This window comes from Gallinula chloropus (genome assembly GCF_964237585.1).
Source record: "Gallinula chloropus genome assembly, chromosome: Z".
NCBI classification, from domain to species: Eukaryota; Metazoa; Chordata; class Aves; order Gruiformes; family Rallidae; genus Gallinula; species Gallinula chloropus.
In genome coordinates, this window is record NC_140089.1 from 20,040,352 (window position 1) to 20,051,554 (window position 11,203).

The 11,203-nt window shown below is 37.8% G+C and overlaps 1 protein-coding gene across 1 annotated transcript in view; it reads left to right on the forward strand.

Annotated features, from left to right (window-relative positions):
- The window catches only part of COMMD10 (COMM domain containing 10), a 113,902-nt gene extending 103,006 nt beyond the window's left edge, over positions 1 to 10,896 (forward strand). The window contains exons 6-7 of the mRNA XM_084278923.1: positions 9,653 to 9,712; positions 10,353 to 10,896. Coding sequence (XP_084135049.1) covers positions 9,653 to 9,712; positions 10,353 to 10,391 — 99 coding nt within the window. The 3' untranslated portion in view covers positions 10,392 to 10,896. The remainder of the gene's footprint in view (positions 1 to 9,652; positions 9,713 to 10,352) is intronic.
- The last annotated feature ends 307 nt before the right edge of the window (positions 10,897 to 11,203 follow it).

Consider the following 11,203-nt stretch of genomic DNA (forward strand, 5'->3'; position numbering starts at 1 on the left):
TGTGGGTGTGTGGTTTGATTTCATCTTCACTGTATGTGAAAACACTTACACAGCACTTGTAGCACTTTATGTCCTTAGCACTCTGTCCAGTTTTCTTTGTAAGCCATGAGAATTCACACCACACCACGACTCAAGATTTAAATAACTTTTAAGCTTTGATAACAAAGCAAGATGACCTCTGAAATTACCATGTCTAAAATCTAAGGTAGCTAATTTTTGCATCATTAGAACATACGTAATCTTTAGTGATGAACTGAGACAGAAAAGTTGTTGTTTGACTGCTTCGTAAGTGGCTGTTCCCACATTCCTCTTAATTTTGCAGTCATAATCAGAAAAGACCACCAGTCGTCTTTTTTTTTAAAAAAAAAAAAAACCTTTATTAAAAAGCAAAGCTTTTTAATTTAATTTGAGAAACTTTGCTTCTAAAGACCCTTTCCAGTTTGGCACTGTGCTGTGTTGCCTGAGAAATGTTGGCATTCACTTGTGCCAGGGTGGCAGTGTCTTTTTCCTCACACTCTGACATCTGTATTTCGTTGATCCCAATGGATAGCCCTGCTGGGTACTTCTGATGAGGAAGCGATGCTGCCTAGGAGTCTGATGCTTATTTGTAAATGTTTTTGTAACAAAAGCTGTGCATCTGTTCTATTTCTTAGAATGCAATAAAAATAGTAGGTGACTTCCTAAGATGATAATAATAATAATAATAATATACATTACTTTACAAACAAACTTATACCTTACAGGTTCTGTCTTTGATCCTGCTGGGGACTAGCCTGCTAGTTAACCTCCCTCACTCCTGTGTGGCTATCCAGTCTCTTTCAGCAGCTGAGACTTGTGTGCAAGCACCCAGTTGATAGCTGCTGGAATGGTTTGCAGGCTGGAGATCAGAGATGTGTTTGCTGACAGCCACTAACACTCTTTTAGCACAGAAAAAACCCCAAACATTTTATCTTTGCCTGTCTGCCTAACAAAATCCAAATTGGTGATACTCTGAATGACCCATCCTGAACAAAAGAACTGATTTACAAATTATCTAATCGTGACATTTTGTAAATATTTAAGCAGATTTTTTTTTAAAGGCTGTTTTCACATCAGTTACATTGATTGCATGTGGATCTGAGCTTCCTTAGATCTTTCCTCTCGCTGCTGGCATCTTTTATCCAGCCTCTTTTCTTATGCCTCAGTAGAAACAATAGATACTTTCACATTTTCTGTTAGTGAAGAAAGGCCTTCTGTGGAAAAACTATGCAGTGTTGTATTTATTGAACAAGTTCAGAAACTAACACTTTTGCAAAGAGATGCTGGCTTCCTCCATTCATCTAAAGCTGCCTAAAAGGGTTACACATCTGCATGACTGCACCATATAAAACTCCTATTGGAGCAGATGTCAATAACCCAGGTTTCTTCCTCTGGACTCAGGAGGTGTTGTCTGGCTTTTACTTAAGACCGAAGAGGTGGCTTCCTGAGCAGTTTGGATCATAAATTTGAGCTTTCCTGAAGTCCAGCTTTCTTCAGATCCAACATTAGATCTGTATCTGACTGAAATGTAAAGGGTTTGCAACTCCGTGTTAATTGCATCAGCTACAAGCAGGCTGTGTGAGCAGCTCCACACATGCTGGTGAGCTGCTGTCCTTGCTGTAGAAGGCCTGACCACTGTATGTCTGTATACATACCTGACTTGGTCTGCCTTCAATGCTGTATGGTTGAGCTTCACTGTCCTAAGATCCAAGTTACAATATTTGCCATTTGAGTCCACAATCTTACGGTTTCAGATGCCAGTGCTAGGCTGATGTTGCCCTTAATATATACCCTTAGTTCTGTTAGCTTCCTAGAATTTGATTATTTTCTGAGTACAGTAATAGAAATGCCTCATTTCATATCACATGCCTACATGAAATATTTTTCATGTGTAGTTTGTAAAAAATTAATTTGGCTGTGACCAAATTCAGTGAACACATGTAGTCAGAAAAACTTAAAAGCATTTCTGGAGTCATCATGCTTACTGCTGGACTCTGTTTCTTCAGTAGTAGTTCTCTACCAGTACAAGCATTAGAAGAAAAGTGAATTCCTTATCATTTGAGGTGAATGTAATGCTGTCGTGCCAATCTTGATATGAGATAGCTTTAGAATAGAAGAGAAAGCTCACTGACGTTTGTGGTATCTGAAGACATGCATGATAGCCCTGGTGGAAATAAATGAAAGGCAGTTTTTCCTTGCGATCTTCAGGAACTTATGTTTTTAATATCATAATTTCTGTGCCTAATAAGCTGTACCAAAACATGAAAGATCAAAAAATGTAATTTCTTCTCTGAAATAAAATTAATCAGAGTTCTGCCTAAAGAAGAAAGTTGTATTCTGATACTTACAGACTGTACATTGTATAAGCAATATGCAATAATTAGGGTGTATGTGCTTTCCCAGAGATTCGTTTTTCCATACTTGATATGGTGAAATTTAATAGGAAGGCAGTTGCTTTAATTGCTTTAAACTTTTTATGAGGGTGCTTCTTTCTTCAGAAAGCTTTCTCAAGTACTAGGAGTATAGTATGATTTGAAAAATTAGGTGAGAGGTGATATAGGAAAGTTGTTATTATTAGTACCTGTGTAGTTTAGATTAATCAGTGGTATTCTTAGTAATTGCATGGTGGCATATTAGGGAACGAAAATAACAATTTTCAAACATACCTTTTCCTGGATACTATATTTGGGAATTATACCTACATGTTTTCTTACTGAACCCTGAAGATACAGTGGCACATTTGTGCAGATTGGTGCTTTTTGCTGTTACTGACTGATCCCATGCAGAGGCTAGTCAGGATTCAATAATGAATTTATATAATGCGTGGATACCTTCAGGGATAGGAAGGGCTTGTGAAGGTACATAGAAAATACAGAACAGGCATAGAAGGAAGCCAGGCTTTCAATAGATCTTCTGTGAGCCTTTTCCATACGTAGAACGAACAGGAAGGTATCAGTACAAAAACCCTGCTTTTAAATAGTCCTTGTGATAGGCACTCACTGGTCTGCATTTACCACCTATTTCTGCAGAAAGTCTGTTTGTTCATTGTGATGTTTCTGTAGAAGTGTATTTAACATAATCTTTGCACAGAAGTGACAACCCTGCCACTCTAGATTTCTGTCTTTGAGAGGTTTTCCATGCAAAAGTATCATTAAAAGACCAACCAGCCTAATAATGTTATTTATAGGAATGCAAATTCCTAGTATATACAAGGCAAAGGAACCCTCTGCCTGGATACAAGGAAAAAAGAAGCTTCACCATCACCCTTTTCTTTAGCAAGATTGTATTTACTCTGGCTAGGTATATTCAGGTGAAAGCTGTAGGGTTTTGTTTCCAGATTGTCTCAGTTTTAAAAGCATTTTCCTCCCCTACTGTGAAAAAAAAAAAAAGGGACCCATTGGCATCAAATGATCTGTGATCTTCCCAGCCTATGTGGTCTTCATGGTAGTTGTGTCCCATTTCTTGTCTGTAGCATTGCGCCAGCCACAGACATTTTTGTGAGGGTGAAAAGGAACAGGAGGAGTGAAGATGGAAATGACTGACAGTTCTTGTTGTTTGGAAGTATGTCAGGTCTCCTGCATGTCTCCAAATGCCTGCAGAATATGTTTGCTCACTACTGGACTGGGCAATGAATGTATTCTAGACGTTTTCCATGCTGGAGGAAAGTTATGTGTGTATATCTCCAAACCATCCATTTCTAGTAAAATGTTGATTAGATCTCAGGAATCAACACAGAGCTTTGGGTAGAGAGATTATGAATATATTGCAAAAGGAGGGAAAGACATCCTTAGTATGCTGCTGATATTGATCTGCCAAAATACCACAGGGAATTTGAAATTCTTAAGCTGATACGAAAAAAAATGCAACTTTGAAAGGAAGAATGCAGCGTATGTATAAACTGAATGTTAACATACCAATCAGGAAAAGAGGGGATTATATGAAAGATGGTCTGTTTTGTAATGGTTGCACACTGAGACTTGAAAATGCATCTAATTCAGTCATAAGGCATGATTTTATTTTTTTGTTCCTCTAAAAAGTAATTATTTGGTGTTGCAAATGGAAATCAGCTTGGAAGAAGAATGAAGTCTGAAGGTCACGTTTCCTGATGATGTGAAAGAAGTGTAATTAGGAATGTATAAGTCAGTATTTAACTCCCTGTGTTGTGCTGAATCCCTTAGCTGAATTATATCCATCTACTGCTGCAAGAATATAAAGATGTCTTAATTGCTGTCTCTTAAGTGCAAAGAGTTAATGAACAGGTCTGCTTTTAAGTGATTCTGGTCTGTTTTAACACATCTGCTTGTTTTTTTACCATGCCACAATTCATCTTTCTGACCAAGCAGCTTAAACTTGCTGATAAATTCGGTGACATACAACTCACGACCCTCTTCCCATCTGTAAGTGCCTAAGCGAGTCCACAGTTCTCCAGGGTCCAAGGAAATTTAAAGGAAGCTTGAACTGATGTAGCACAGACAGTGATAGGTCCAGAGGGACATTTAAGCTGCTAAGAATCAACTAGGGTCTGTTCAGGAATGAATCTGAATTTGGCCATAAACCGATTAGTTTAATTATCCATATCCTTCTGTTATATCTGAGACTTTAAGGATGTGTAATAGGAATAAATAGGGGAACAGAAAGCAAATGTGAAAATATTCTTAAACCTAATTGAGCTGTGGCTCAAGATAGTATTAAAGGTTCTGTTAGAATACAGAGACTGGGAGTTGTGTTGCTTCATCTTGTTACTATTAACAAACTTCACTGAATATACTGTAGTTTTTTACATGTGCACAGTCATAGAACATTATCATTATCAGTAGACATTTAGATATACAAACCAGCCTGTCCCTCCATCTGTTTGCTTCAGAATACTTGGCATTTATTTTGCAACGTCGTAAAAGTAGTTACAGCTCTGCAGTTGAGAACTATTACAGCAATATCAATTTTTCATATTGAAGTTAGCTTTAAAACCAGAGTTTGTCTTTTATTTATAACTCCTAGTGTCTTGCTCTATGCTCATGCATGGGGTGGGGCAGTTAAATGCACAGAATACAGCTGGGCAATAAATAAGGTTGTAAAACTCTGTCATTAGTAATAAAGTCTTTTGCAGTAGTACATTAAATTAGAAGTATCTAGAGCATTGGATTAAACCAAAACAAATCCTTTTATTATAACCAGGAATTTGCCTCTGCTTTCTGAAGTATTTTAAGGAAACATATTTTTTGCATGGTTTCCACAGAAACATTATCCAAGAAGAAGGTATTCATGTTTAAAATAAATCGTTAGCCGAGCCAGTGGGAAATTGGAGACTCTCTTACATCTTATGTAGTTGTCTCTTCATCATTTTATGCTGCTGATCATGTCAGCTAAAAATTTGTGTAATTGTTTGCTTGTGGTTGTAAGCTAGTTATATACTAAATGATTGTGACTATTTTTTAGAATTAGCCTCTCGTTCAGTATGGCTGTTTTGGATAGGATAGCATATTACTGTTGATTGGGAGTAGGAAATTTTTATCTTAATCTTCCTTTCCTTTCTCTTCCCTCTCTTCTCCCCAAAGGAAATTTGGTTTTGAACAGCTGTTACAGAGACAGGTGAAGATGTTGTGGTTTTTAAAATGATACCAGACAATATATGAGAAGATTGGGAGGGGGAGACATCAACCCTAATCAGTTAAACTTACTAGAATTTCACAGTTCTCAGGGGACTGTAAATTGCAAATTGATACAACCCCAGGGTGAGAGAAAAGGGAAAATGAATTCAGATTCCATCTAGATCTATAAAGGAAAAAGGCGCTAAAATTTAACACTTTAAAATGCATTCAGTAGTGATATGTGACCAAACATGTTAAACCATACATTTCAGAAAACTTATTACCATATTCCTTGCAATAAATTCAGAGTGGTGTGAAGATTTGTCTTGGGTGACACCTGCAGTTCACGCTGACTCTTCCAGGGGTAAATGCAATGCTCTGTCATGTTTAGCTGCAGGTGAGGTCATTGAACGCTAACAGCAACTTTACTTAGCTGAAGGTGCAGCCCACCAGCTCTCCAGTGGTGCTTGCGGAGCGTGTCTCACCCCAGTGCTGTCCCTGCCACTGTCCATGGGTATTGAATCAAAGAGACTGTCTCTACATCCTCAAAGCTGCCCGAAGAAGGAGAGCTTGGTATTTTAGAGATTTCTTTGTCGCCGTAAGGATAACATCAACTATGTTACTCTAATGGCTATTCTAAAGGCAGAGACCCTTAAAAGGAGGCGCTTGGACTTCTACTGCCACAGTGACAAAGTTTGGGATGTAATTAGAAAAAATAGTAGAGTGACTGAGTCTAACAGGGGGATTCAGTTTAGTTTTCTGATTCCTCTGTTTAGTTTTCTTTCACATGAAGATGATAACAGCAAAGAGAAAATGAGATGCCAGAAGTGAGGGGAAGAGTAGAGTTGAAGGTGAGCAATGGGGGAAAATTTATCAGGAAAGAAGAAGAGAATGATATATTTGATAGAAGGAAGAAAGAAGTTAGACATCCAGCAAATTGCTGTTTTCTTATTTAGGTTTTGGGAAACACATACTAGGTCAGAGACAACATCTGAAAACCTGTATGTGTAGATAAAAGAAGGCAGCTTAGCTGCACTTTTCGTAAATAGGCTGAAACTGTATCTGCAGACAGTGACATTTAATTAAGTCGGTAAGCTGAAAGTGATTTTTTTTTTTTTGCCCTATGTTTTAGTTATGGTTGAAAAATTATTGCCATTTGTAATTTTGTATCTTTATCTGAGCAAGATTCCATAAAGTAGATTATGAATTTGCCTACCCTGGGGGTTTTAACAATATTCTATCTATACAGTAATTTTTAATGCTGTTTTACTAAGTAATTAAAGAACTGGATGGTAACCTAGTTCTGTGACGCATTGTTTTAATTACAGTTGTTTGTGTTCACACAGAAAAAAGCAAATAAGTGAATAATAGATATCTCAGCTACAAATGGGGGGATGGGGGAGTGGATCAGCCTGGTCAGACATAGCTTTTTCTTGTAGGGACTTAGTTATGGTGTTATGTTTTTGTGGTCTATATAGGAACTCCTAATCACATAACAATGATCATTTGGCACTTTCCTCTACAGACTCATACTTGTGGGAAATGCGATGTTGCAAAAATAATGTTTTTAACTGGTGCATGCTTTTTGTGACATTGCTTTCTGCTGAAGGGATGTAGATGTACCAGGTTTTCACACACAGAAACAATTCTGGTTTAGCAGAGGATTAAGTGCAGATAAACAACATATTTCATAAAACATTGTTATATCCTCTCTCACATTGACACTCCCACCCCCAGATCAGAAACATAGCCTGGCATGATGTGCTTTCTTTTAGATCTCCACAGACATTTGCCTGCCACAATGCAACACAGTTTTTTGACTTAGTTATCAGACTGTGATTATTAAATAATAATGGGAAAAGAGATCTCAGCCTGTTCATAAAGCATAGTGAGGCTTTTTTTTCCTATCAAAGGAACCTGAATTAAAAGGACCATGCTTTTTTTGATTGGTGTACCCTATGTTATAACTTGCAGTAATTAATGTAGTTAGAGGAAAATATGAAAGACAAGCTTTGTGATTTCTTTGTCTGTGTGTGTCTCGGGGGGAAGAAAGAGAGAGAGAGAGAGAGAAAGAGAGAGAGAGAGAAGCTGATCATGCTTGCTGATCTGAAGTAGATCCAGAAGGTGCCCATCTCAAACAAGACATAGAGCTTAGAGAAATGAGTGCTGGTGGTTGGACAAGTCACACAGCCAGTGCCCCTCTCTTGGAGGCACTGCAAAACTGTACTGTCGAAATCCAGCAGACTCCTGTGCCAGAAGCCATGCAAGAGATGACTCTGGCTATTCATTGTGACTGATAAGATGTATGATGTCTTCCCTTTATTGTGAATCTCCTCTTTTCAGTTTCCCTTCCTTCCATTCAAACACCAAAATCCTTCTTGAACGGCAAATGCCAAACATCTATCCGGGCTGAAATGGTAGATCCATTTGCTATTAGTGTATCTTTCTTTTTTCCTCTATCCCCTTCCTTTTCTGAAGAAACCACTTGTTTGCTTTCTCTTTGTTTCTTAGCTGTTAAAAAGCCTTTAAAAATGCTTTTACTTCCCTGTCACAGCATTATGCTCTTTGGAGGGAGGATCAGCTGGAGTCATGGCAAAGAGAACTGCTGTCCTGGTAGTTTTATTTTGTATTCACCATACGATTCCCAGAATTGCATTGTTCCTTCCCAGAGGGGGAAGATTGGTCTCTCATGCAAATCACTGGTCCTTTTCTAGGCTTTTGTAGCCTTCCTGAAATTGTTGGAAAGGATCCTTCTTTCTGCAGAGTAGGGAGGAGGAATTGCACCAGACAGGCTGGCCCCAGTCATTTTATCCCTTTCCTGTGTCTTACAGCTCCTTTTGAGGAGCAGGCACCAGGCAGTACCTATCCTGAGTTCCCAGGGCTTCTGTTGGTCTTGTGCATTTGTTGCGCCAAATTCAGCAGCATTATTTGACTTAAATCGAGACTTGCATTGGTATGAGAGTACACAGCATCTGGCCCACGACCTTGTCTGTATGTAAAAGTACCCTTGCTCCTTTCAATTCACAAGCTGAATTGATAAATTAATGTTTTTCCACTGACTTCAGTGGTTCGTGAAGTTGGTACCAGTCAAACAAAATTAGCACGTGTCCGCTTTTCCAGCTGATAATGTGTCCACAGACTCAGTTTTCACAAAGCCTCGCTGGCACTTATGGAAGTGCAACTGTTATCCTCAGGAATGCCTCCAAGCCTTGGAAAGGCTAGCAACAACACAGAGAATGTGCTGTAATAGTTAGGAATTTATTTTAAAAGAAGTAAAGGGACAAAGCAAAGTAGAAGGAATGACTCTAGAAACCGTCTGGATAGATGAGTGTTTTGATGGAAAGTGGCAGGCATTAAACTACCTGTTTCTTGCAAGCAAGTTAAACAAGATAGAAATTTTAATTTAACCCCCATCTCCACAGACATCAGCACATGTGTGCAGAGGATTATTACCACCATCTGTTTTATCCACAGTGGTTTCCATCGGTTGTGTTATTTTGCTTTTTTTAGTGTTTAAGCACTGCTTTGAAGCTGTTGTGTTAATTGTTAACTTTGGCTGAATCTGTGCGTGGATGCCTATAGCAGTGTCAGCATGCGAAGATCATAGCTGTTAGATTAATGAATGCAAGTATTAGCTCTGTGCCAGCGCAGTACATTAATAGCAGTGCAAGTTCCATCAAATACACTACTGACTTTGTCATTGTGTAATGGTATTTACCAGATCTGAGACGGACTGCTGAGAAAGATGAATGTAATCTTTCGGTTTTATCTGACTTAAAAAATAAGGTAACAAAATAATTTTCATAGGATGTTTTATTATTACTTGTCACAGCAGGAGACCAGAGGTACCTGAAGACTTGAATTCTCCACTAAAATGAAGTGTGCATGTATGAGGGACATTGTAGTGAATGGAAGGAAAACTAACTGTTGCAACCATTATCTTTTGTGTAGCTTAATCTCACATTCTGAATTACTGGAATGAATACCGAAAGGGGGGAAAAAAAAAGGATATTTATTCCTTGCTTTCTTTTCTTTTTCCTTCACAGAACCTGAAGAAAGTGTTTGTAGAATTTAGTCATCAGGAGCTGTTTGAGTTCTATAACAAGGTCTGTAGATTTTACAATACTATAGTTTCTTTGTAAACACCTTATGCTGCTCAGCAGGAAGTGTTGCCTATAGGAATTAAATCTAATGAAACTGGAAGGGAAATGGATCCAGCTTTAATTAAGGCTGTTGGATTTGTTTGATCACATAAAACATTTTCAAGAAGAGTCTGTGCATTCTGGTTTCGAATAGGCAGGGCTTGGGTCATTTTAAGCATTACCTGGTGGTGAGATGTAGAGGAGTAGCTGATGATTAACAATGAGGAGTTCTCTGGAAAGAGCATCTTTGTTTTATGTCTTCAGTCGAAATGCCAGGCTCATAATCCAGTCAGAATGAACTCTGTTATTTTTTTACCTTGTTATTATGCATTGGAAATTCACAGCAAAACATCTGTGCATGTAAAAAAAGGCAGTATTTAGACAACTGTTTCTTTAAAATTGAATATTTAAACTGCAGCAATGAATTCTAATAGCTTCATGTAAAAACAAATATTCATGAGTACAGGATTTTTTTATTGCTATGTGAATAGATTTAGTATGCATAGTTGAAGATATTGGAACGTGGGTTTTTTTCTGTTTGCATGTTTCTAAACAACATTTTATATGAGTGGAGTTTTTTCTCTCTTTTTGTTCCTTTAAATAGCTGGAAACTATACAAGCACAGCTGGATTCCCTTATGTGATGTTTTTGAAGACTTATTTCTGCATCACACTCTTGCCACCTCATTATTTTGAATTGAAGATAGATTGCCAAGCTGTGTTTGCTGAAGGATTCAGTGGGTTGCTTCCTGTAAAATTATATGGCTTATCTCTTTTTTAAACCAGTAACATTAGCCAAGAGTCTTTGTTAATAGTCTGAAGATTCTAATGGACTTTCTCTTGTTTTCTGAGCAATTGTGAAGAATGGCTTTACTTGGGGGAAGAAAAGAAAAAGAATGCTACCCTGCTTCAGAAATTTATTTTCTTTTACTTTATTGGACCTTTTATGTGCATTACTTGAGTATGGCAGAAATTTGCCTACTAGTGAGAGAACGGGAATAAAATCTCTTTTTTACACATAAAAGAAATATAACAGTAGTAAGAAAAAGCACAGCTAATAAAATCTCTATCCTTTTGCATTAATATTCACGTGATTGATAAAGCTTATTGCAAATTTGTCAAAATCTGAATTAAAAAATTTATTGGGCTTTTTTAGACTGTTTCGATTTCATTTCATTCTCATTCTTCTTTTTTATTTTCTTGTTCTAAATAATAAAATTGTTGCTGATTTCAGTGTTTACTTTTGGCACTGAGAATAAACGCAGCTTCTCAGCGCTGCATGCGTGCCAGTGCATGTAAGTAGTGTGCTGTATAACTGCGGGGAGAAATCTTGGGGTACATAATAGCACCGGAATAGTCTGACAATCAGATCTCTGAAAGCTGTCTGTTGATCCTTTCTCATGTTGTCCACCATATATTTGAGGGAACTGGGCTTGTTCAGCCTGGAGAAGAGAAG